At 37.7% G+C, this 27142-nt stretch overlaps 1 protein-coding gene across 3 annotated transcripts in view; it reads left to right on the top strand.

The window, feature by feature from the left end:
* LOC121654726 (roundabout homolog 1-like) overlaps positions 1–27142 on the top strand; it is an 89450-nt gene that overhangs the window by 42933 nt on the left and 19375 nt on the right. For all 3 annotated transcript variants that reach the window (XM_042008975.1, XM_042008974.1, XM_042008976.1), the window contains one exon: positions 23707–23864. In XM_042008975.1, coding sequence (XP_041864909.1) covers positions 23707–23864 — 158 coding nt within the window. The remainder of the gene's footprint in view (positions 1–23706; positions 23865–27142) is intronic.

The following is a 27142-nucleotide window of genomic DNA, read 5'->3' as shown; positions in this document are numbered from 1 at the left end:
CTGCAAATTACAGGCAGGTTTGATCAACAATACATTAATGATAAAAAAGACAATACAACAGTATTGAGACCATTACAATAATGGACCAAAATTTGGTTGTTAGCAGTATTACTGGACATACTATCCTTGTTCAAACTCTAAAGGTGGTTTAGGCCTCACAAAAGTTACACTACTTCTGTCTTATCAAAGACAGTGCTCTGACATGTAAAATCAAAAGAACTTCCTGTTTATATTAGCGTGCAAAGATCCAAGGCCAAACTGAAAGCTCCCAAAAACTTGGAAGTTAAAGATCTGGAACATATCTGTTGCTCTATAATTTCACACTTAGCAGTGTATCCTGTAGTGTTGCCAGTTACAGCTAACCAAGAAGGAGCCAATGCCCAGTTTCTATGAATACATGGACAACTGTCACAAACTAACATTGTAAATCAAATCTACAAATCAAGTTATAAAACATCCACTTAATCAGGTTTTCTAAGAGCTGACAGGATATTCTATGCTAACACCAAGTAGTGTGCCACGTTAGCTTTAGCTAATTTTTTGGTATTGCTATTTCAGGAGTTACATACTATATATCACCTGTTCATTTATTTAAAACAACTAGTTGAATCCGAACATTTGGCAGGTACAATATATATATATATATATATATATATATATATATATATATATATATATATATATATATATATATATATACATATATATATATATATATATATAGGTAGAGTATCTATTCTATTAGTAATTAAATATGAAAGAATTCTGTCTTCAAATGCCATAGAATATGAAAAGATAGACATTTCATTATGGAACCTTAGGCAGCCACTAAGTCCCTGTTCACTGTTTAGCCATCGTCTCTATATTCTTCTATTTGGAAAATTCCCCTTGCTGTTTCTCCCAGACTTCCCAAGGCTATTGCAGAAATATTAAAACAAGGCCCAAATACAGACAGCATGAGACAAGACATGAGGAGCTGAAGGAGAGAATAAAACTAAGATGCACACTGAAGTAGAAGAGGTGAGTGAAGATAATTGAAAGGATCTTCTAAGTCACATAGCCCTTAGCATTGGGACTCCTTATTCATTTACACATGTTTAAATGTCCTTCCCTATAAACTTTAAAATTAGATTATATACCTGGTACCATGCTACATTTGGGACATAAATCTCTGTCACCTTCATACTAATATATATTTGATATCAGAAATAAAAAACACCACAGAATTTATCTCATTTTCCCAACAGCAATCAACTGGCAATTTATGAGAATAAAGCATGAAAAATATGTTATTATGCCACTGAAATCTATTTTCTGGTTTAATGTTGGTGTTTCTCAGAAAAAATTCAGGATTTCACTTGTATTTTTTCCTGTTTTTTTTTTAAGTTTAATTCTACTATAAAGATTAAGACCTGCATAACACAAGTCAATATGCAGACATTACATATCAAATGATATAGCGTTATATTTACTTGATTCATAATTTCAAAATGTAGGATACTTATTTATACATGCATATTAAAAGATGAGGGCCTGGCTTTATTTCTGTGACCGCTGTCAGTGTCTGCTCTGCTGATGTGGTGAAGCTATCTGAGATTTGTAATGATGACAGGGCTGTCTGAGGTCTTTGAGGTCAGAGGGATGAACAACTGCCTCCTTGTGTCAGTCAAGAAATGGATGATGAGACAAATATCAGCTGTTATGGGAACATATATATATATATATATATATATATATATATATATATATATATATATATATATATATATATATATAAATATCTGTAACACTTACTTTCCATGAGAGTTACATAGATGGGAAACATCTTATTTTTGCTCACTATTTCATACATTCATACATGCTGTGTATGTGTAAATATATATGGCATATACTGTATATTGCCGTTAAAATTAAGAAAAACAGTCAAATCTATTCTCAATAGATCTATGTTTAGATAAAATCTATGGGTAGACATAAAGTAAATGTAGTGAAGAAAGACCATTTGTAAGGACGATCTTCAAATTTTTCTTTTTTTAAGACATGAAATGATGCCATGGGCATCAATATCTCACTGAAAGTAGAACAAAGTAGCTTTATAAGCTCTCTGCTTGATTGTACTATAGATTCCTGGAACTTTAATATATATGGTGGAAGATTAATGAGAGGTGTACTGTCATATCCTAATACACAATTTGCTTGGTTTGCTAAGTACCAGCACTACAGAAATATCTTTCACATGTGGAAATTTATACGCATCAAAATGTAAGTTTGACTTAAGCACTGATTTTATATCTCATTGTCACTTTCAGAATATTCCTGCTGCCTTGTATTTTATGATTTAAATTAGGTGTGAATTTCTCATATCTGACTCTGTATTGGCATATTGTGGTTGTGAAGGAATTTAGGCCAGTTTATTGACTGTGAAACCTTTTCCTGGCAGGTTTTGTATTTTCTTGTGACAAATTCTCAGACTGATTAAAAGTACATCATTTTGTAAGCACTGTTCTTGGCCTTGACGTAGAGCTAACTAATTACAGGCTCACTAAATTAAGTAATAGCATGTGATGGGATCCAGTATTAATAGCTGGACTGATAATTGGATAGATCAAATAGTTTTTCTGCAAATCAACCCTTCATTTTAATCAGGACATTTAAAATCAAGCAGTAGTATTTCTTATGTTTTCTGTCAATTTTGAGTTAGTACATCCTTTTTTCCTTATGTGACTTTACCAAATATATATATATATATGACACATATACCAAGAGAGATGTCTTTTTAAAGGTCTTGCATCAAATTGTCAACAGAAAATAAATACTACACAACCAGACACACACACACACACACACACACAACATTTTATGCCCCGTCTGTACTTTGAGTGTAAGAGGCTTCTCTGGATGAGTGGTTGTTTAATTGACAGCTGGCTTGCTAACTGGTTCCCTTCACTGACAGATGAGGAAGTTTTTCCTGTAATAGCCATTGGACATCTGTACGTGCTGTCAGTTTTTCCTTGAGGTTTGTTGGGGTGTGTGCGGAGACAGGAGATATGATGCAGGAGAGCTGTCACTCTGATGTCTTCTACGCTGGCTGTCACCCCCACCCCCCCCCCACCCCCAACTCATGCAAAGGACCATTTATAAATAGACTGTCACTATTTTTGTTGATGTGCAGTTATTTCACTGTAAGTGTATCTAAAAATAAATTTAAAAATAAATGAATAACTTTTGATTTTTATCAAATCAAAAGCTTCTTTTATTATTTTCCAGCATTTATATGTGGAGCGCATAGCCCTCATATTTACTCATAGTTACAAGCTGTTACAATAAATTAACTATAGAGTCTGAAAAATGCATGTGCAAAATACACGGGTAACATTATCATACATATTTTATTTCTTCTTATAGTTTCTTCTTCTTCTTTTTTTTGATTTTGCTTGTTTGAGAAGAACCAGCCTCCACCTTCTATATCTGCTGCTGCTCTGTTTGCATTGATTATCTCAGAGTAGAGGTATCCACTGTGGGAGAGTGTGCATACACTATGAGTATGTATGTGTTTCACCATTTGCAGCTCTGCTGCATGCTAAGAAGCCAAATATCTCTAGAGGTTTTGTAATAGATGGGATACTGTTGCCTGACTCACATTGCCATGGGGGATGGATGTAGTGTTGAAAAGAAAGCAGAAGAAATAAGGCATAAAGGTAAAAGGATGAGAATATCCACTGTTAGCTTGCAAATATGTATGAAATCCTATCTCTTTGATTAGCCCTTTGACTCCTCAGTCCACTCACCATTTTAGTTTGAGTTAATTGAATTGTGTCTCTTCAGGCTGTATTGTGGAATGAGTACAATACTTGTGCTAGACCGGGTCAGTCGCAGCCAGTCATTCATCTTCATCATTTTGAATTTAAAAGGCAGTTGACCCAAATCGAAACAGTGCAGATATTCCCCCACTTGCTGTGGTATCTTTTTATGTAGACAGTTTTGGTTTTTGGTCAGAACATTTGGTTTTACAAAACTCTATTTTGACGTATCACAAGATTCAGGTTCAGTCATTTTCTGAATATTTCTGAAAAGATGTGGGCTATGTGCTTCAAATGTCCATGTCACAGTTCAATGCTCGGCATTTTAAAAATAAACAAAGCAGAGGTAGAAATCTTGCCTTACAAGAAAATTTTATAAAGTACAAAGTTTCAAAGTGCTTCACAAATGTGACAGAAATAACACATAGGTGTATATCCTTGCATGAATACATATAGGACATACAAATACACAAGTCAAAAAGACAAATGTATCTAATAAAAGAAAATAAGAATATCTAGAGGTGATTTACAGGGAGGGTGTTTTATAGAAATGTACTTTTAGTATATGTTTGAAACAAACCACAGATTCAGCACAACTGATTTAGTGGGAAATGCTGTTACAAAGTTTGGGAGCTAAACCCTGACAGCTTGGTCACCCCTGGTTTAAGAACTGGAATTGGGGACGGATAATAGGCCTTGGTCTGAAGATCGAAGAGGCCAACCACTGGAACAGAGGCTCAGAAGTTCTACTATATAAGCAGCAGTCAGTCCATGCAGGGTCTTACAAGTAAGAAATCAATTTTTTATTTGACTGGTTCCCAGTGAATGCAGTCAAGAATTGGGGTGGTGAGAGGCTGTTGTTTAGATTTTGTTAGCAGCCAGAAAATCAAAGTCTGCACCAGCATTTATAGGAGGTTGGCTGGAAGTAGTTGTTTGATTCTTGCAGTAGTTCTCAGTTGAAGGAAACAGGACTGAATGACCTTAGTGATGTACGGTTCACAGTTCAAATATTGATTGAAGTCAATGTTAAGATTCCTGGATGTGGTCCTGATGTTGCCAGACAACAGGCCACTAAAGTAGGTGACCTCTTCAAAAGAAATATATATAAAAAAAAAATGAAAATAAATCTAAGATATTCAGTTTTTACAGGAGCAAGGTGGGTTTTACAACTAAGGGTACATCCATAAACACAATTCTGTTGACTCTTCCCGTATCCAGGAGCAGCGTGATTATCCTCAGTAAGGACTACTCTTGTACTCATAAAACTGCAGTTTTTTTTTCTAGTAACTCTTCTTGCCTCCCAAGGAACAACCCTTTAAGCTATTACAACCAAAATTTGACTAAAACTATTTTTTTTTTAATTGGACCAAGGAATCTGCCCAAACAGCTGGATTAAGAGTGAGCTACCAGCCATCTTACACACTGGGGAAATGGATCCAGTGTGTCACTTTATGTCTACAAGTTGGTGCTTGTGCCAGTTCCAGAGCCTTCATCTTAGATGCTGCAGTGCAACAATGCTTTCTTTTTTTTAAGGTATTTCAGGGTTGCATTCCCTCAAGCTCAGATCAGATTAAACTCAATATAAGTAATTGTGTCCACTCAGGTGTCTACATCACTGCTCAAAACAGAGACTAATAGTAATTTTGCACAATCATTTGATGTGGAATTGAATATTGGTTTTACGTTTTCCCTTTGTAGACAAAATCCAGATGTTAGTGGGTGGGAATTAGAAATACATGCATACACTTAATGCTTCCTCACTGAGAAGGATATATAGTGAAGAGCAAGACTATAACCATTGGGGCCAGAATGAAGAATTGGAAGAAGCTTCACACTCTCATGAACACACACAGCAGGGAATGTGCTGTACAATGTTTACATTATATCCGCTCTGCCATGTTTAAGTGCCATCCCTCTTCACTTCCATTTGGTTTTGAACAAAACAACAAACTCACACACACCAGGACTTTAACACCCTGTGCATGTTAGTTTGAATGCCTCAGTGGATGCTATTTAACATAGGCTACCTTCAGCACAGACACCTACTGGGTCTAATCAAGGGTTTCAGTCCCAGTAAAGCTCACTCTTCCTTGCCTTGTAAATTACCAAAAGGTACGTTGCCCTCCCACTTTTCATTCAAACCCCCAAGCAGTTGCATATTTATATCAAGCAGAGCGGAAGAAAACTGTGCGTCCAGCAACAAACCAATTAATTTGAACACATGCTGCCATATGAGACATTGACTGGAGTTTAAGAAAGTAGAAGTCAGCCATGGCTGCATATAAAACCTTGGTAGGATGTGGAAATAGGCCGTTTGTTGTCTTTTTGTGTGGGACTGAAGTACAGACATTGTGACCTTGATTTCACCACAATCTTTTCCTCTATGTGAAGGACATGTCTTTATTTTCTTTATTTTTTAAATGTCCTCTCAATGTCTTGTCCTTGTCCCTGGCTGCTCTCTTTCTCATTTCTTTCAATGTGAAGACAGTTCTGAGTCTATGGAGAAGGAGACAGTTGGAGGGATTACATGGAGCTAATTATAAGCTATCTCTCCATAATTGCAGCAGATTACACTATTATTCATACAAAGCTTAGCTGTTTTAAATGTCTTAACCACTTTCACATCACATAGCACACATCAATATGCATTATTCAGTATTTATACAGCTGAAGCTAAATAGCATATTACAGTCTAAGTATCCATGGTAAGAGTCAAGAAAAAGCAAACCCTATTACCTTATTACAGCTCTTCTCTCAGTCCGTAACGCATCATTGATGACTCCATTAGGTTCATGCATTGAGAGTATTGTTGGGCAGAAATGAGGAAATGGCATGGTCCATTCAGGGAGTAGATCAATCAGTGAAGCTAATTCTAGTAGGAGTGCATAATTTGACTTTCAGGCTCGAGATGACAAATGGACACCTTAGTGGAGGAGGCCATTTGAACAAATACTAGTGCCTTATTGGTCTGAGCACTGCTTTCTTCTCCTCAATCTGCTCAACTGCCTTGTATATGTGATAGTAATAGAAACCTTTATGTGGCATGTGAGGTAACTATACCGAAGTGTAATCTTGGAAATTTACATTACTGTTTTCATTTAGATATGCACATGGTTTGCATACTGTGTGAAATGCAGATTTGTGGATTAAAATTAAGGGCTTTCTGACATCACTCTGAGGTCATCAGACAGAAATCTGCTATTTGGGAATGCTGCAGATAGAATGAATGTGAGCAAGCGGCACAAGTGTTCTCATGTTCCTTCATCCATCTGCATTTCTATGCTGCCAGGATGACAGTATGCTGTTTATCAACTTGGCTGCTTTTTAAAATAATCTATTTAGCGGTGTGTTCACTTTGCTCCCTCCCACCCCCTGCCCATCAGACCAGCTGTCTCTGCACGCATGGTGCAACAAGCCAACCTTAACATTTTCTTTCTACAGCTCCTGAAACCAATTAAATTTACGGCAAAGAAATCACCTGATTATAAAGCTGCTCAGTCCCCCACCATCTTTGTTTCCTCTCTGCTGTGTATTCATGTGTGCATCTGTGTTTGCATGCCACCAAGGGCAATGTTAAGAGCTGATCAGGTGGGAATGTGACATACTTGCTGCCTGCACGTTTGCCTGTCTGTCTGCTAATCCATATGGGCGCAGCACTAATTAAATCCAGCAGCTCAACCATTCACACCACTGACTGCTTGGCACTGAGCAAAAAAATCTGTTGGGGTTCTGTCAGGTAATATGACAAAACCAGCAGGGAGAGGTTTTATTTTTGGGGAGTGTATGTTAATGTCAGTGAGAGAGAAGGGGGTGTGATTTGTACAGCAGAATGAGTTATGGAAAGAGAGCTGACCTGGAGAGAAAGGAATACTCATTATAGGTGAGTGTGCGTAGATGTGCGTAGATTGGCTGCTTATGATGGTGGTATCTGTATATAAGACAAGTTTTATCAGCAGGGTTAATAGCAAAGGGGTCGACATGTCTTGTGAGGCTTCCCTATTGAGCCAACCCTTTTGGAGTCACTGGGGCAGTCTGGCAGGCTGCTTGTCTCTCTGCAGAAGTGGGTGCCTCACTCAGCAATTTCCAGGCCTTATCAAATCTAAACAGTATAAATGTGAGTCTTCCCTCCCCCATGACCACATTGCTCCCCAAAGCTTTTTCCAGCACCCCTGTCTATCCGCCAAGTAGAAGCCTATTACTGTGTTAAAAGTGAGGTGGTTTTGGCCCCAGACTTATCCCCTAAGCGCACCCCCTCCAATTTGCTTTCCAGATTTGTTTTACAGGAAACACTGTTCACTTTCTTTGTGTGTCCATGCTTATGAGAGCCCTTGTGTGCATGGATTTTATAATTGTCCTCTTGATGTGTATTTTGCTGCTAATTTCACAGCAAATGTCTTCATGTTCTTTACACATCGTGTTACAGTATGCTTGATTAATCCGCTACTTGGGAGGGCTAATGTATTGGTTTATTGGTGTTGTGTTAACAGGATAAAGATTTATGGGGGGCAGGCTGGCATGTGTTCTGTGGTCTACACAACACGTAGATAAATAAATGGAAATTGGTTCCATTTGTCACTGTCCAGGCTTGGCTAGGATACCATGTACCTGTGGCGTGTAGAGCCCAGCAGAGATGTGACAGTTTGTCCCTGTCAGTCCCTTATCGGGTCGTCTATCACATACGGAATAGCCGCCTGCATGCACTACCACTCAAACAACAAGCGGCTACCTCTTTCACCAAAGGAGAGAGCAGAACCCAGAGTGATTTTGGTGTTTGAATCCCTGCTGTTAGCGCTTTAGAAAAAAACTTGTCATTGGCTGAAAGTGTTGCTTTAACAGAGAGAAACACGAGGCTTGAAAACTGAATCCTGCTGCAAAGAAGAGCACATATTTTCCACTGAGGTGGAAATTATTAAGCCTTTTATCTGTGCACACATTTCAACTGATTTTTTTTCCGTACTAGATCAAAGGTTCAGTTTAAACTAGAGCATATTTCATTGATAAGCTGAAAATGATTGGCACAGTGTGAACAGTTTCTTTGTAGTCTTGCATTTCTCCCCCATAAATCTAATTTTCTAAAATGGTTAGATTTGTTCAAGACAGAAATACAGTAAAATTTTATAATTGTCTGAGCTGATTTGCTGCAATTCATTATTTAAACATAACTTGTATAGATTTTTTTCTTACCTTAAACAAGAATCTTCCAGTTGAACATCAATAAATCTAATTATGCCTGGCTATTTTGTAGGCACAGTCATTACCAACATTTTGCAACATGATTACTATGATTAATGCTTCCTCAATATTTCAATGAAAGAAATATAATCCAGCTGGCATCGTGTTTATACTAAAACATATTTGCTGTAAATTAGTGATGTATTAGCATAATTTTGAGCGGACAGGATTGTTTATTAAGCACATTTTTTGTGGTTTCCTCAGGGATGCAAGTTATTGCACAAAATATTAGATAAAAATCTTCTCATTCACTCAGTAAGTGCTGAGTCTACTAGAAAGAGCAGCAATTTGGTTGGAACAGAGAAGACCTGAGTAATTATCTTGTTTAATAATAGCTTCCATGGCTTCATGGACAAGGGAAAGTCAAGCTTCAGCAGTTTGCAGAGGAGGAAAATGAAAAACAATGTTTCAATAATATTTGTGAAAGACAAATATTTCATCAATGAAAACTTGCAAAATAGGAATCTAACAGGTTATCACGGTGCTTTTGCTGATATGTCTATATTTTTACAATATAAAAGAGAGATAGAGGGATGTTGAGGCAGAGACAGACATGAAGCCGCAGTGCAGTTTTGTGGTTTACTCTGGTATTCTGCTGACATGGGATCCATTAGGAGGGTTTGAGGGGGGAGTTTAGGGTTGAAAATGGGGGTGGAGAATGCACAACATGACTGGTGGAGGGAAAAAAAAAAAAAAAAAGAGGAAAGCTCAGGCCTAAAAAAATCACTGAGGAAAATCTTTCTTCACTGAAAGACTTTACGGCAGGTTTGAAGTGGAGAAAAAGGGGAAAGAGACAGGGAGGAGCAAAAACCTTGAGAGATGGCGCTTGGCTTGGAGGAAACAAAGGAGATGAGAGTAAGCAGAGATTGAAGTTGGGAGACAGGAAAGCACAAGGGGCTATAAAAAGTGATGAGGGTGTACAGCACATGCAGGAAAACAGAGAGATGAGAGGAGGGTTGGTGGGCGGCTGAATCAGCTTACTTTCCAATGGTGCAGAATTACAGTTGCTTTGTGGAACCTGAAAGAAAATAGGAAAAGTTTGAGGTTTTCAACCTTTCATTACAGCTAACTGTCAATACTGCGGTGTTGCACTTGCATCTTTGGAATGACACATAATTATGATGCTCCGCCCTAATTTACTCCCATCAGTCAGGTGAGTCACTGAATGCTAATGAATACTGAGTCAGGATGGTCTATTTCAATTCAGTTCATTCAATGAACTGCTCAAACTAATAATAAAGCACAGTGTTTGTAGAGGCTTAGTAACCTTTGTGGTGCCCAAATGATACACTCTTTCCAGTCATCACTGGAGTCTTGTCACAGCCATGGAGACTGGAAACACCTGGAGGCTAACGTCATACAAGATTCAGCCATCTTTACATAGAATCAAACACTGACAGATGAATGTTCTAGCTGGGGCTGTCGCAGTGTTTGTGATTGAGATTCACAGGAGAAACAAGGAGTGAGAGGGAAGATGACAGGCTGTTGTAGTAACAGTGTTTTCCAATGTACTTCATGTAATTATAGATGTCTCTCAGGGATGCACCTCTCTCAATTTGTTCAATTTTCCGTGAGCATGATCATATGCAAATGTCCACGTTTCCAAATTGTGCCTCTGACCAAAACATCAAACGGAATGAGCTATCAGAGACAAGATGGGCGAAGTACCCAATATTTTTTTTTCTCATATAATCACACTTTTCACCTTTCTTTGCATATCATTTCAAGCCTTCTGCTTTGCCCTCCCCCACACTGATACATTGACTCTGATCGTCAGAAAGACAAATTAGCCAGTGGGCTGCTATTTTAGCTGAGCTCTCTCTACAATAATCAATTTAACAACGAGAGACAGAGAAGGCTAGAAAAACGTGAAATTATTCATCGGGGTCTCTCAGTGGTAGCTACAGAGTTGTGGGGGATGGTACAGGCTACCTCGTCCACCATGCAAGATAATTAGGGAGAAGACCCACAAGCAGAAATATTGGAAGGTCTTTTGCTCCAGCAGTGAGATGGGGGAGGGGGGTATGTAGAAAAAGGTGCAGAGTTATGGGGGTTGTTGCTACTTTGAGCACAGTTGTTATGTTTGGAAATCATGAGATGGTGTTTAGTTTGTTGTCCCAGCAACAGACAGATACACAAGAGAGGATGGAGGACAGACAGCTGGGACTGGTGACAAGGGAAGGGGAGGTGCGAGTAGGAGGAGGCGTACGAAGAACTTTAGAAACACAGCTCAGAGATAGCTTCAGTTAAGCCACTCAGGGGAAATGTGTAGTGCAGGCAGAGGAAAAATGAGCCATGCTCTGTCTTCTGACAAGTTTTATTCAGAGACCTCTTGTTCTCCACCAATTAAGGGGGCTGAAGGGGGCTTCACCTCAGTCCTTCAGGTTGTCTTCTCTCCTCTGCTCAATCTGTTTCCACTCTCTTCCTCTTTCTGCAGTTTTGCAATATGTCAGCTATAATATTGGATCTTTTAAACATCTCCATGTGGACATGTGTTTTTGCCTATCTGACTTTTCATTTACTCAGTCAGGATGACTTATGCACTTACCCTTAATGTGTTTATCTTGTGTTAATTACTTGTATCATCTAGAATCCCACATTTACTCTATTCTTATCTATACTCTTCCCTCTGTTGCCAAAAATGCCCAATTTCCCCAGAGGGATCATTAAAGTTTCATCTTTCACCCCTCATTCGTTTCTCTTACTATTCACTCCTCCCTGGTGCAGCTCGGTCCAAACCAAACAAGCTTGCTGTTTTACCAGATTGCTGTTCCCATTCCCTCTTTAAATCACTGGCCTTTAGCCTCTTCATGACTTAAGGGGTTGTAAGTGCCAAATACTACTGTTCCATTTTATAATGTGGAAGCATGTTGTATTTCCGGATTAATTAATCATTTTGCATTATTTTATTTTTTTTGTTTTTATCTTTTTTTTTCCAAATCCTCCAGCTTTACATAAGTAAGGGAAGTAGAATGTTTTCAGCAGGACTGAGGGGCCGTATTACAATACTTATACATGTAAATAGAATATATGTATTTTATGTTGCTTATCTTATATATCCAGCAGTTGTGTGGAAACATCTTTAACTCATGTGGTTTTGCTATCTCCACCTGCACTGTCAGCAACTTATTCTATCACAAAAATGTAATTTCCCCTGGTTGAAATAAAGCATTGTTGTGTATCTCAATGCAGAATGTATATCTGTAAATCAGCATAAAATAGGCCTTGGAAATATAATGCCATGGTCCTAAATATTTGTGTGAAAACAGCTCATGATTCTGCTTGGTATCTTTGAGTGATTTATGTTCGTTTCTTCCGTCGTGCTGGAGAGCATTACATATTTGCCAACACCCTCTTTCTCTCTTGGGCCATGAGTTGTCTCTCAGATTGATGACAAGGGAAAGACTCGGGCACCTCAGGGTACATTAAGATGCGGAATGCAACCATAACTGAGTGTGTGCGCGGTGTGTGCTTTTCCTAACACATAACTCTGTGTGTTTTGGCACCTGCCTCACCTTAAAGCAAACAGTGACTGTTGAGTTGTCTAATTCAGGGCTGCAGTCACTGTAGTTCTTTGTTTCTTTGTGTCTGTATCTCAGCTCCCTCCCATGCTTCTACAGTATGCATGTCTTTGTCTGACTTTTCTTTTTTGTTACAATATCACCCTCCCCACCGCCAGCTCTTCCTGATCCCCCTCCTCATCTTCTCCTCTGTTTTTGACCTGGGTGCACTCCTCTCTTGGAGCATCTCTCCTGGGTTTTGCACTTTATTATTTTTATCTTCGTCTACTTTGTCTTTTTTCACAAACAAAGGGCAGGTAGGAATTAGGGTAGATGCTCATTTATTCAGAGTGACCCACTAAGTGTCAGATTTATGCTCTGTCTGCAGTGTGTAATTGCACATACCCTAAAGTTTGCCCCTCTTTTCTTTTTGTGTACAGTTCATGAAAGGTGCTTATTTAAAACTCAGCCTAGCCCAAGGAGCTTTTCCAAACACCATCGTCGAGGTCATTCTATTCAAACAAAGGTTTCTCTGGGCCAATTCTGGAATACATTTGTCTCAAGGTCTGACTCGCGTCTGCTTTCCAGTTCTTTTGTTTTGTCAGACAAAGCCAGCAAAGACTTTCTCACAATCTCTGTCCTTCAGGGGGATTCATTAGCCCTATTAGTGGAAAAATCTACAAATGTGTTTTTTTTTTGTCTGTGCAAAAAAAATTAATTGACACACTCACACACACTCACACATACGTACTTACACACACGTCCCTTAGCTAACCATATTTTATCTACTCGTTAATGTTCCCAATTACTCTGTCAAACACTGCCAACAGTTTGCAGTGTGGCACGCTTATTGAAATGGTAATGCAAGCATCTCAAAGTGAAAGTCTTTCATTCACTGGCTTCTAAGTGGATTTATTCATGACAATTTACTCTTCTCATGCAGGATTACACTAATGAGAGGGTTAAAGGGTGGTGTGTGTGTGGCTTCTCTGCGTTCATGAGAGGGACTCTTGCCCTGGAGTGAAAGGGCCATGTTTCCACTGCCTCCAGTTCTCCTAATTTTTCAGAATAAGCGGACTTGGTTTGGTTTTATACCATTCCCTAGCTGAAGGATTCAGGTGTTTACTATTTCTGACAATCAACAGTTATGACTGTCTTATTTTGAGAAAGAGATTTAGTATGATTCAAATTACAAACCAGTGGATATTCTTCTTGTCCCAGTCTGCATACACACTGCATGTAATTGCTGCACAGATGGAAAAGGCTGCAGATGTAATAAAGCAATGTTTGTGTGCCATGGGACCAAATTGTAAACCATCTTCTGGCAGAAGGTCAGGTCTCAGTGGAGAGGTGTTGTGAGTATAGATTTAAGTATGTAGGTCATTGTGTTTTGAGTTCAACAAAGCCGGTTTTGCCGGTTTTGCCTGTTTTTTTTTTTTTTTGTTTGTTTGTTTTTTACTGCTTTTTCAACCTACTACCATCGACACCCTTTTGTTCATTTCTCTGTAGCTGTATCTCATTAGTGATGTCCATCCAGCATTCTTGGGTATTTGCTCTTCTACCTGCTGTTATAACCCAACCAAGTCAAATTCCAGTTGTCTGGTATAATGAAACACCAGTTTCTATGGGATTGAGGATTTTTGCAATTTCAAATTAACTTATTTTTATGAATTGCCAGGTTGGTGCTTATAGTAAAGAACATCTCTAATGAGCAGAATGGTTCTTTGGATTAATTGCATCAGGTCAAAAGCTCTACAAAGTGCAATCTTCTTAGACAATAACACTTGAAAAGAGGAGACACCCACACAGATGAACCTTTCAGTTTGAATCTTACAAAGCTTGCTTTATCAGAAACTAGAAGAAGCACTCTGTCTTAATAAACAAACTCTGTAGAAAATTAAAAGGATGGTAACTTAGTACCTTTAGTTTTCTAACATGTTTGAGAGAAAACAGCCTTTCCATAAGTACTGTGTGCCCCGAGGACAGAAACATTTTCCTGACTGCATTTGCACTTATTAAATAAACCAATCTGCTATTTTAGGTCTGATTTACTCTCTCTTCATTTATTTTGTTTAATAGAACCTTGATTTAATTAAAATGGTGAACCTGAACTGAATTAATTGAGAAAAAGATGCACTTAAAAGTAATTTGCTCATAGCATAATTTATAAGATTGTGTATTTTCAGTGAATGCTAGGGAAGAAATAATACATTACTAAACCTGTAAAACTATTTTAATTCAATTCACATTTCATCCTACAGTAATTTCATGCCGGTCCACATGTTTAACAAATAGAGAGACTGTTGGTTTTCTCTCACACTGGAATGACTAATTAAATGAGATTATAAACACCATTATTTATCATAGAACACTGACATTGCTGCAGGAATGGACAATGTTTTGAGAAAAACTAACATTAATGCACTCAAGTAAAACATTTATGAAGTATCACTTCCAAGTAAATAAATTAAAACATTGCACTTTCTCAGCAAAGCCTCCAAAATAGTAATTACTTTATGTGCAATTTATATATCAATAAATAACTGATAATAAATACCAGTTAATTAATGATTTTCAGGGAAAACAATGTAATAGTTTTTGTGTATCACCTGGAAATTTTAATGATGGATTCACCATTTTGTTTTCATCATATTTCACACTATAGTGTGAAAAAGGGTTATAAGCAGGATGGATGGGCTCAGCAGTACTTTTTTTTAATATACTTAACTACATGATTAAATACATAAATCATCTGAGCACTGCCCTGAACACAACAGCCAAAGTAAAATGCAGTAATTTCTGTGACTTCTGTGAGAAAGGTACTTAAAACATGTTTTCTTGTGAGAGTAGTCTGAAAACCCCACAGGATAGAGGACATTGCGAGGCACTGAGGTTGCACCTGCAACTCAGGAACAGTAAATATATATTACTATGTTGTGGCGGCTGTAGTTGAGAAAATATGGTTGTTCTAAAGCATGTGATTAATCCTAATAGTGAAAGTCACCAGTTGCAAATAATGAGGTATTTACCAATATCCTTGAAATGTTTACCTTAGGCTCCATTCATTGTCCACATGGGTGTGACTCTTGACTTTTGGGGTTCCCAGGTACTCAGTAAAATCATTGTCATTAGGCTAATAACAGTTCTGTATACAGAGGGAGTGTTTGGTGTAAATTGTATTATGTGGTCAAAATGAGAACTTGCACTACTGAGTGATCCTGATCATTGTTTTGTGCTCCAAAGTTCAGGAGCCATTGTGTGGGAATGACTTTAGTAAGAGCACTATATCTTAAAAACAAAAAGACAAGTTTATATTACTTGTCTGAGTTTGTTAACAGATGTAATCCTTTATGTGTTGCTGCTTACACGGTGATCCAAATAAATTGAACATTTGAAAACTCTAATTTAAGTATTTGTTTATCTATTATGAACCAAAACACAGAAATCCACTTTTTTGAGGCATTGTTTGAAGAAAACCACAAGCACCTTTCTGTAACAGACTATTTTCCTCACCCTATCAGAGCTGTTTAGCCTCTGTTTCACCCAGCTCTTCTGCTACCTCACTAATTCTCCTAATCTGCTTTGTGGTTGTCTGTCTTTTCATATCTACCCTCTTCTTATTCCCAGCAATACTTTCCCTCTTATGGAGGGATAGAATGAGAGAAGGAGATTAAAATGGAGGTTACACAATCCTTTTAGCTGGTTTTCGTATCTGCCTCTCACGAATGATATGTTCTGCACGAACATCAACAGGATTATAGTGTCACAACTTCCAAAAAACTGCTGAACTGGTGCATCCATCCTTACACTCATGCTCACTTCACCACGATAGACAACCTCTGTCAGACAGCAGTGCAACTCAATAAATGTTTTCCTCTTCAGTCTTTTTTTTAACATATGATTTAATTCTTAGGAAAAAAAGGAATGATGACAGATGTTGAATCTAATAAGAGTTGTCTAAATTATAGAAATCCAGATGCCTCAGGTAAACACTGATACACACTAGCAAAGGTATCCATCTTTAAAGCTAAAGCTGTACTGTACGCTACGTCTGCTATTAATACACTGGAAATCTGTTTTCTACAACTAAAATGGGAGAAGTTAAGAGTTAAAAGACCCAACAAATATTACAATTGGGAGCTTTAACCCAGTAAGTGAGCCACTGTGTTGAGCTAATTGGCTCGCCAAACATAAGATAGATTTATTGCCTTGCATGCAGAAAAGTCTGTTAGCCCTGGGACTTCTTTGAGTAATGATTTATTTGAGGAAAATGAAATTCAAATACGGAGCTTGGGGAGGACAAGGAAGGAATTTTTGTTTCCTTTACAAGCACAGTGCACTGTCTTCTGGATGTTGTGGATTTTACAAATCTCACGTGGCATAGTTACAAGCCTGATCTTATTCACAGAGTCTAATTTGTATGTGCAAGACCTCCATTTTTATAGGATTTGCTTGGTTGCAGTTCATATTATGTTATTGGCTTCAGTAGGTACATGCAAAGGGTCATGGAGCCCACTGAACCTCCTGGTTGTACGTTTTTGTTTGTGTCTCTTTGTTCTTTATACCAACTATTATAAATGAGCTACACGTATTGGTTTTTCTGTGGAGCAGCTGTTTCTCCTGCAGTTTTCTGTCTCTCCAGACTACATTTCTGCAGGAGCAAGAAGAGAAGGTGAAGGAGGAGGGGAGTGGTGGATAGATCCAGAGTTAGGGGGTAGGGAGAGGTCAGGAGATAGATTGTGAGAAAAGTCAAGGATTTCATATCTGCTGGGATCCACTGAAAGCTGTATTTTTAGGGTTGACTGTAGTTATTTGTTTTTTATTTTCAAGTCCTGGATATTTTAGTGAAAGAGGATGGCTTCTTACTTGGAAAATTTAAAATTTCAGAATTATTATTTATCCTTGCTTATGGAATGCTATTTTGGTGAAGTATCAGTCCAAAACACCTAAAAAGTACCATGTTTCTTTTACATTGTGTCTTTTGCATAGACAGTGGGCTAATCTGTAATCTGTGTGCATAAAATCTATAATTCTACCTAAACATTAAAAGCAACACTATAAGCAGGCAACAGTAAATAACCAAATCAAATGAAATATTCACAGGCTAACTAAATGATTTTGAACATTAAAAGGGGAATCACATATGTATGATCTATCTATCTATCTATCTATCTATCTATCTATCTATCTCTCTATCTATCTATCTATCTATCTATCTATCTATCTATCTATCTATATTTTTCATGATAATTGTTTTTGATATTACAGAGATTTCAATCCTTATAACTCGTTGCTTCTGATTTGTTTTAATAGCACTCTGACATTTAATATGCACATTTCTAGAGCCATCATTGCTTTACTGTGTCCCTGTGCTGAGAAACTGCACTTCATCACTTTGTGTTCCAACCTGAAGCAGCATGTGACAGCAGCGTTTTGCTTCATGTCACCGGGTCGCATGGCAACAACTGGATATCCACCTTTGGTTGTTTTAGATTTTACACTGTAACTGATTCAGCAAAAAAACCCAAGAACACATTTTCCGAGAAAGCGAAGAAAAAAGACAACAAGCAATATAGTCAACATAAGACTGGTTGTAATTCGCTGGAGAGAGCTCAGAGAAGAAACAAAATGAAAGACAGATGTCAAATTTGTCTTCTTTAGGGGCCACTTGTGTGCGAAAATCTGCCAAAATTCAGTAGTGCCACTATAATGGCGGCTTTTTGAAGTGGCAGTCAGTGGTATTACACTTTAAAGGGGCAGTATAACAAAATCAAAGGTCAATGATAGAAAAATGCAATATGTCAGTAAAAACATTATTTATTAGTATCTAATCATGTCTCCAAAATAATTATTACAATTTATTCTCTTAGAATGAGCCATTTATATTGACATAAATGGCAGCTGCCATATAAAATTAATAAAGTAATTAAATAAACATGGCAGCTGAGAACCCCTTGTGTTTAAACCCTACAGTTTGGGCTTTGTTTGATAGGTGCTAGAGTGTGAGATAAGTAACACCTAAAAGGCACAAAAAAGAAGACAGTACACGTGTATACAAGTTTAATTACCTGCAGTCTAGTCACGCTGCACCTGAGGCCACTGAATCCACTCGCAGATGAAAACATGTTTATGTCTGGAAGAATCTGGCAGCTGACGGCTACTGTACATTCACAACTGTGCTTGGCATTTTACCACTAGACGGCAGTGATGCTTACTCACTGTACCGTTAAAGCATTTTCACATCATTTAATATTAGATGACTTTGTCAATTATTTCAGTCTACTGTTAAATGATATACATTCACTGTCTTATGTTTGACATGAAATTTAAAACCCACCTCAGCTTTAAACATCTGGCTAAATGGAAGCCATCATTTAGCTATATTTTTCCATCATAAGCCTGCTGCTTCTAACCAAACATTATCAGAGAATTTTGAAATATTTTTTTAATGGATTTTACCATCTTGACTAAATTACTGCTAAAGTAAGGATTTTAATGAGCAGGCAGTACAAAAAATACCAAACATCTGTTTTGAAGAAAAAAAGTAAATGTAGCATCACTTCGAATGAGTTGCATTCAGGTCCTTTGTTAGACCCAGATTACATTAAAATGTAGTTTATACAAATACTGTCATCAGAAGTGTAGTAAATTGCAGCTCTCCTTTTTCAACATGGTGGGATTTTTTTTTTTAAATCTATTGATTAGTTAATTCTGGTCTATGAAATCATGTTGGCAGACATGCTGCAGTTTGATTAGTAAATCTGTCCCCACGTAATGATGCATCAGGCTTGTTGTAGTGCTTTGACAGTGTTTTACGTTTAAGTTTGTGGTCAGCTTGGCAACCAGTTTTCCATCAAATGCTAGGCTACAACACTTGCACATACATGTATGGTGTTTCATGCTTTGTGATATTTTTACAGTGTAAAAGGTGTATGTGTTTTAAAACAATTGTAATTGTTCAAACTTAAGTCATAAAGCTTTGTCCCAAAACAGCATTGTTATGATGACAACAGGCTTAAGAAATCTTTTTCCATTTATTATTTATAAAGGTTAATATAGACAAACATCTAAAAGTATTTTTTAAACTTTAAACTGACCTTCGGATGCCCAAGTGTAAGTGAATGCAGCACGTATTATACTTGTATGTGTTGTTCTACATGTTACATTAACCCAACCACGTTTTTGATCATAATGCAGCATTCATACAGCATCATCTCACCGACTGCCTGCATGTGGGATTATATGTCTGTTGAAACTATTTACATTTTATGAAGAGGATATAAAAGCCACCACATATGACAACTGTGCAAAGTTAATTGGCCCATAATGCTGTAAAAAACACTTACTAATAAAACTTGTGATTTGTTTCAAAGCGTTTCTTTTTATCAATGACGTTAAAGTCTTTGTGTAGCAGTGATTAAAGCTGGATCATCATAAGTAAAGAACTGTTAATGAAAAGATATCATGGACTGTTTTCATTTATAAATTTAGCTTTACATTTTACACCAGATGACCCCTTTATTTGTAATCAGGTCATTATTTCCATCAGTAAGACCAGCGTTTCTGAGTCCCGGTCCTCAGGACCCACTGCCCTGCGTGTTTTTAGATGTGTCTTTATTTTAACACACCTAGCTGAAATGAATGGATCATTAACAGGCTTGCAAAAAACTTGACAAGGAGTTCCAATAATTATAAATTTGACACAAATTTGATGCAGTTACTTATTTGAAGTCCATGTTTCAATAATGTCTCACACCTGCTGTTATTTTTTATGTCAACCTTGTAACTGACTCAGACTGACTTGACAGTTGATGAGGTCTCTGAATCAATCAGTGTATAACACTTTAGATTCTTTGATTATGAGAGTTCTAATCAGGGCTCTGATGCAATTTCTTGGTACCTGGTATCCAACAGGTAAAAAAAAAAAAACACACACACACACATATAAATGAGTTTCATTGTCTTAATCTTTACTAACTGAAAATCATGACCAGTGTTTATTGCTTGAGATCCCATGATGAAGCATCAGCTTATGTGTCAGGTCTCAGACAGCTCTGGCCAATTTAACCCTTGGTCACTCCTCACTGAGCAAGAAAAAAAGAAAAGTGGTTTACGTTCTTCATTCTTTGCGCTTGCAATAACTTACTCGTCATGACATGAATCCATGCCTTTTACTTACAGCCTCCACTATTTTGTTACTTGAAGGTTCCACTGAATTATAAGAGAGCATAAAATACATCATAGTAATGACCTCAGAAGTGTTCATTTAAGTGAAAAAAATGCTTTAACATATATTTAGACAAGCTGTGTCTTATTTTATTTTCTACAATCTGGGATGAAGGCAGAAGCATGCACAGATGCTGCCTTACTTTACACAAATTTGACACTAAACCATCAGTGCCTCAGAGTAATGCCGCTTTTGACTTTGGAACGTAAAAATAATCACTGTACTAACATTTGTACAGCTGTGCAACAGCTTTGAATACAATACAAAGCAGGATAAGTCAAGCCCGTCATGACAAAATGTATCTCCAGCAGTCTTTTCTAGTGATGTAGTGTGATAGGGAATCTGTATGCGCCCCACCCCACTACTATCTGTGGGGTATGATTGTATTCCTTTTTGGTCCAGTTGGACTCTGCAGAGAGGATTATTGGAGCTGGGCTGCAGTAGGCCTTTCAAGCTGTGGCTCAGGCTCCAGAGGACTAACAACAAGTCAGACACTGTCAGATCCAGACTAGAGAGGCCAAGGGCTGATGCTTTGAAGTGGGCTGTGAGATTCTCATTTAGAGGGATCAGATGGAGGAAGAAAAGAAGGCAGCGAAAGGTGCAAAGCTCCAGCTAAACAGGCAAGCAGCGTTGGTTTCAGAAGCTGAAGCTAGAGCCGTAGCTATGAATGGCTTCAAAAACATGTAAAATTCACAATGTGCAAGTTGTGAACAAATAAAAAGTAGGATTTGACAATAACAAGAGACATGGTGTGCAAAGCCTTAAAATGAAGATGCAAAAGAGAAACGGATGGCAAGAAAACAGGATTAAAGTCAAAGATTTGGTATTTTTTTATTCCACAGGAACATAGAGAGAAAATATAAATGACTCCTCAGTGAAAGCTTACTGAGAACAAACACAATAAGAGATTCAATTTGTGGAGCTTGTCAGCATTCTTCTGTCTCCTTGTACACAGTTTGCTTTTGCAAATGTCCTTGTCTTAAGTTATTAAAGGCAAGACAGCAGTGTCAGCAGTATCACTTCTAGGAAGTACAATGTCAGGATATGTTTACAGGTTTGGATAAATTATATGAGCTGTGTAGATGACAAGAGAACTGAAGATTGTCAGGAGAAGAACATAGTCACAGGATAAGTATTTACTTTGAGTATAATTGTATGGTTTTTTACTTGGGCACACATGATTTCCTGTAATAACTTAGTAAACAGATGCATTTCCCTCCTGAGAATATAAACAGTTGTGCAAACAGATCTACATTATTTGTGTACCAAGCATATCACTATAGTATGCAAAAAGCAGAGAACTTTTCCCTGTTCACTTTCACCCACAAGGACATTCCTCACTAACAATCACAAGCTTCCTCTGCTTTTAATTCTTCTGCTCTGTTCATATTTCTTAGACAAACTCTAATGCTATCAGCAAAGTAAATCTTCAACAAAGGGGTTAGAGGAAATAATCCAGGATTTCAGATCTTACGGAAACATTGGGCCTCACACAATAGTAAAAGCAGATGTGTAACCTGATTGCTTTTGGAATTATAAGACGGTATCAGTCAATCAATCAGCATGCACGTAGACACTGTACAAAGAATTGTGATGGTCTCAGTTTCTTCCTGTCTGAAGTAACCTCAACCATGTTTTTGTGTCCCATGAGGATGGTCTTTTATCATGTGACATGGCGGTGTTGGCAGTGGTGGATTTAAGGAGAGGGGGGGTTGTAAGACAGCTGTTTCCCATCAGCATTCAGTCAACTGCAGGCATCCAGTCGCAACTATGCTTGGCAGATCCAAAGGGCAGCATAGCAGAGTGAAGCTCAAAGACATGCATGGGCTAAAATAGTTCCAATTAAAAGGTCGTCCCAATTTGTTCTTTCATATCCTCAGTGGTTATCAAGCATCTCGGGCTTCCCTGCTCAGTGTAATGTATAAACCCGTAACCCGAGGTGAATGGTTTGCCACCATCTGGGAGTGATTATGCTTTTTCCTCGTTGTTTCCTGTATTTTCACCTCAATCTGGCTCTTCTAAATTCTGCTGTTCTGCTAGCTCTCTCTTGGCTCAGCTCCCTTGGCTTGTTCAGGTTCTAAGCACCCCCTCATCCTGTAATCCAAGACTGGGAATGCTTAACAGCAGTCACTCATGCACAGGCGTCTGTGTTAGCACATGTTCACCTCATTGGGGGCAAAAATCTTCTCATCGAAGGGAACCCCCACTTTTCTTCTGAATGCATCAGTTCAATTTCTTTTTCTGCTATAATTTAAAAAAAAAAATCATAGTCCAATTTTGCGTTATTTACCCATGACCTGTCCCGCCTTGACATGTTTGAGGATTGTAGCTGCACAGTGAAAGCATCCATGTACTGTTTATGGTGGAGACAGAAAGGAGCAGCATCTAACCACCAGAATTCACACTTTTCTGGATTACATGCAAGTTTGTTTCATCTCTGGCTGAGATTCTTGGCTTCTCATTGAGTAAAGATGATAAATTGCTGTGGTAGCTTTCCACTTCCTGCTACTGGAGACATTTAGATCTCACTTTTCTTATTGCAGTACATCCTCCTCCCGTCTTTCTGTTAGGCATTTAGAAAAAGCCTTTCTCAGCAGCTAATATCCATAGACTATTTTAGTGATTAATTACTGGGACCAATTCAGATAAGTAGATAATCTAGATGAAAAATAATATTAACAATATATCATAATGGATGAGTTATAGACAGCTGTTTTATGCAATGGAGTAAGCAGCCCATTGTCAAGTTGATGTCAAAAAGAACATATGATGTATTTTCAACAAAGGGAACTGACATCTAAAAAAAATTATTACAATCAAGGCAGCAATTTTCATGTCTTCTAACATTTTTAAAAACTCAGTTTGTCATAACGCTGTATAAGTTAACAGTTTTAAACACCACCGAACTCCACTCTGTTTACATTCTTTCTGTGTGTGTATTTTCCAGTTTTACGTGATGACTTCAGACAGAATCCTGTTGACGTTATGGTTGCCGTGGGAGAGCCAGCTGTGCTGGAGTGCCAGCCGCCCCGTGGACATCCCGAACCCACAATTTCCTGGAGGAGAGATGGTGCCAACTTGGATGACAGAGACGAGCGCATCACAGTAAAAGATACTACTTTGGCTAAAACATTAGAAATCTCACTCAGTAGTGAATGTATTCTCCTTTTAATCGTTTTAATTCAATTATTTAATTATTTACTCAATCTTTTAAATTGGGAAGCAGAACCAAAAATTTGTCACTTCAATTTTTTTCATGTGAATGATTTTTTTAAAATTTCATCTACATTGTGATCCTCATTCATGGAATTCATGAATTAAATTTTGGGTTGGTCGGGGTGTAAATCTTTGGTAAGAACAGAACCAGGTTGCTTGGGTAGTTATTTTTCCTTTTTGTGTGTATGTGGATATGAACACGTGCATGGGTTTGATTTGTTTATATGAATGTGCATGCTCTTGGGGACATGCAGGAGAAGAATTGAAGCTCATGTTAGTGCAGATTGACAGGTAGAGTCTCCCTTGGGAATAGTGATGGACAGAGCAGCTATCTCTGATTTAAGGAGAGGAACAGATCAGAGCCAGAAGGGGAGGCTCCTCTGAGGGAAATACAAAGGCTGCTTTTGCTTTGTACTTTCTCCGTGCCTGTCTCCGTCCTCTCTAATCATCTTTCTATAAGGAAACAGGTCTTTACTGTCAGCATTCACTCAAAGACACTACTTACCATATGAAAAAATCAAAAATGTCCACCAAAAGTGGATCATGATTACATTGCATCTTTATGATAATTTCATTGAAGCATTGAGCATTACTCCTTATCAAAACTCCCTCAGCTAAAAATCTGCCTTTTACTCATATTTACATGTCCATAAAATGTTTTTTTTTTTTTTTTATTTACCTGAAATCATCAGCAGTGGGACTACTGGTTTTAATTTATACGAACGCCAACTTCAGTGTCAGAAAGGTGAGCCTAGACAGCCACTGTCCTCTACATAAAAGAAATATGGAAATATAAGTTGTTTTCAAGTTCTGTGAGGAACCAAAACAAACAAGATGCGCAAGCTCAGAGAATTAGTTAGCCAGAGGCAATGGGGGCTAGCAGCAGCTCGGACTGGCCAAGTAAGTGCGCATAGGCCACTTGCAGCTTGGACTTTGAGCTGAGCGAACAAGCTGCCATTGATAGAAAAAAATGTGGGTGAGGTCACCACATTCAGAGATCTCCACCTAGTAAAAAAAGAAACAAAGGTATTCTCATACAATATCCATAGTGTATATATATATATATATATATATATATATATATATATATATATATATATATATATATATATATATATGTGGAACACTTTAAACTGCAGGTTGTGGAAAACAGGCTACTAAGCATGACATAAAGGCTTTGGTGGTTGATCAGTTGGTGGTTTGTGTGTGCTTGGTGTTTTGAGAGTGCCAAGTGAGGGTGCTCTGACCAGTGTTGACAACTCCTCAGTAAGAAAAGTAGCTATTGGCTGTCCTAAAAGTTGCTAGAAGTCGCTAAGTGATCAGATCAGACAATCAGACTGGTACATATAGTTGTAATGGATGCTGCTGTGGAGACGAATGTTGTGGGAAAGGTAAAAATTGATGAAAAGACAACCTAAAATTTTTGGAACAGCAAATTAAATAAATAAATAACAATGATAAAATAAATAAATAATTCTTTGTTCAATATTTTATTGTTTTTTTGTTCAGTTTTATTAGCTTGATTGTTAATAAGGGTTCTGCAAAACATCACAGCACTTTTAAATTTTTAAATGTTTTCCTCCACACTCTTTATTAATGGACATTAATATCTGATGGTAAGCCAGCGGGGGTTCAGCTGCAGCTACGTTTCATTTTCAGCCTGGTCATGAAACAGAAGTGATCATCTCCTGCTCTGAATGCGGCTTGAAGCTGCTGTTGCTGCTACTGCTGCTGCTGCATGAGGACCAAGACTCCTCTGAGAGCTTTTGTAAGGGGGAGGGGCCAGCACAGCACCCAGTCCTCATTGAAAAGAGTTCACTATACATTCTTTCATGTCAGTCTCCAAAAGGCTCCAATAATACCAGAAAAAGTTGCTAGATTTGTCACTAGTCAGTCGCTAAAGGGGTGTGAAAACTCGCTAAATAAAAGTAAGTAAGTCCAGGGCAAGTATCGTTTATAACGAGATTTTTGCTTAAAATTTTACAACATGAGTTTGCATTTAATTATCTATCATTATTATCATATTCATACACATTATAAAGATTATTGTCAAATAAAACATCGTCTGTGAATGACAGAACCAAAAAATTTAATTGAAGCAATAACAATATAAAATAATAACATCAACAATGTAACAAAATAATAAAATAATTATATTACGCCCTTTTATCACAAACAATTTTTTGGAAAAGTAAGTCAACAGTGCAAATTGTCTAAACAAAAGTAAAACTTGCTATTGGTTGACCTTTATTGATATTCTTTGGCTTTTTGCCCTCAAAGCACTGAAAGAATAATATCGATTTCACCACTAGCCGATTTCCCTACTAGCCGTGGTATCGATAATATTGCCATTTGGATCGATCTGCCCAGCCCAACCTCTCCCTGCTACTGCTGCCGGGGTGTGGGGAAGGTAAACGTTATGAACCACTCTCTTTTCTTCCAGCTCTGGAGCCCACGATGGGGCTCGATTGAAGGTTAGTTTGGCATGCCTTGAGACAGAGGAAAAAGATAACCTTTTTCAGTGTAATGTAGTTTTTGTCAGTTATTTTCAGCTTACCACTTCCCTAAATTAAAAGCAATAAAAAGTGCTGCAAAGTGTAAAAATATAATAAATAAATACGCCTATATTCTCACACTGGACAGATGCTTAAACTCCACGTCTTTTTCTAATTATGAGTTGACAAATCTGCCATTAATTTTTTAACCATAGGCGGACATAATTTGCACAGAAATGTTAAGATTTAATTTTCAGACATTATACATCCGAAAACGTTATGTTCCTTGGTAAATAATCATAAGCAGACGAGCCATCTGACATGAACACCACTTCTGCTGCTTTTATTGACTGGCATTGATACAGCGTGTTCCTGGTCTGTTATACTTTAGTAGGCAGAGCATTATGGGTCACATAGTATGAAGTAGATGTAGCACCAGGGAAATTTAGGCAGTGACTGTTGCAGGACCTCACATAATCTAAATAAACAAAGAGGCACAATTTTGCCTGACTGACTGAGAAGCAAGCATGACAAACAACGAACTGACAGAGACAAAAAGGAAACCAGGTATAAGATCTGCTGAGGGACTAATTACCAATGAGAAGCAGGTGTGATGATCAGTAACCAAGAATCAGGTGCAACAAGGGAGCAGGAAATATACATAACAGAATC

Source organism: Melanotaenia boesemani, chromosome 15, assembly GCF_017639745.1.
Source record: "Melanotaenia boesemani isolate fMelBoe1 chromosome 15, fMelBoe1.pri, whole genome shotgun sequence".
In the NCBI taxonomy this organism is placed as follows: Eukaryota; Metazoa; Chordata; class Actinopteri; order Atheriniformes; family Melanotaeniidae; genus Melanotaenia; species Melanotaenia boesemani.
This window is presented reverse-complemented; position numbering and strand designations above follow the sequence as displayed.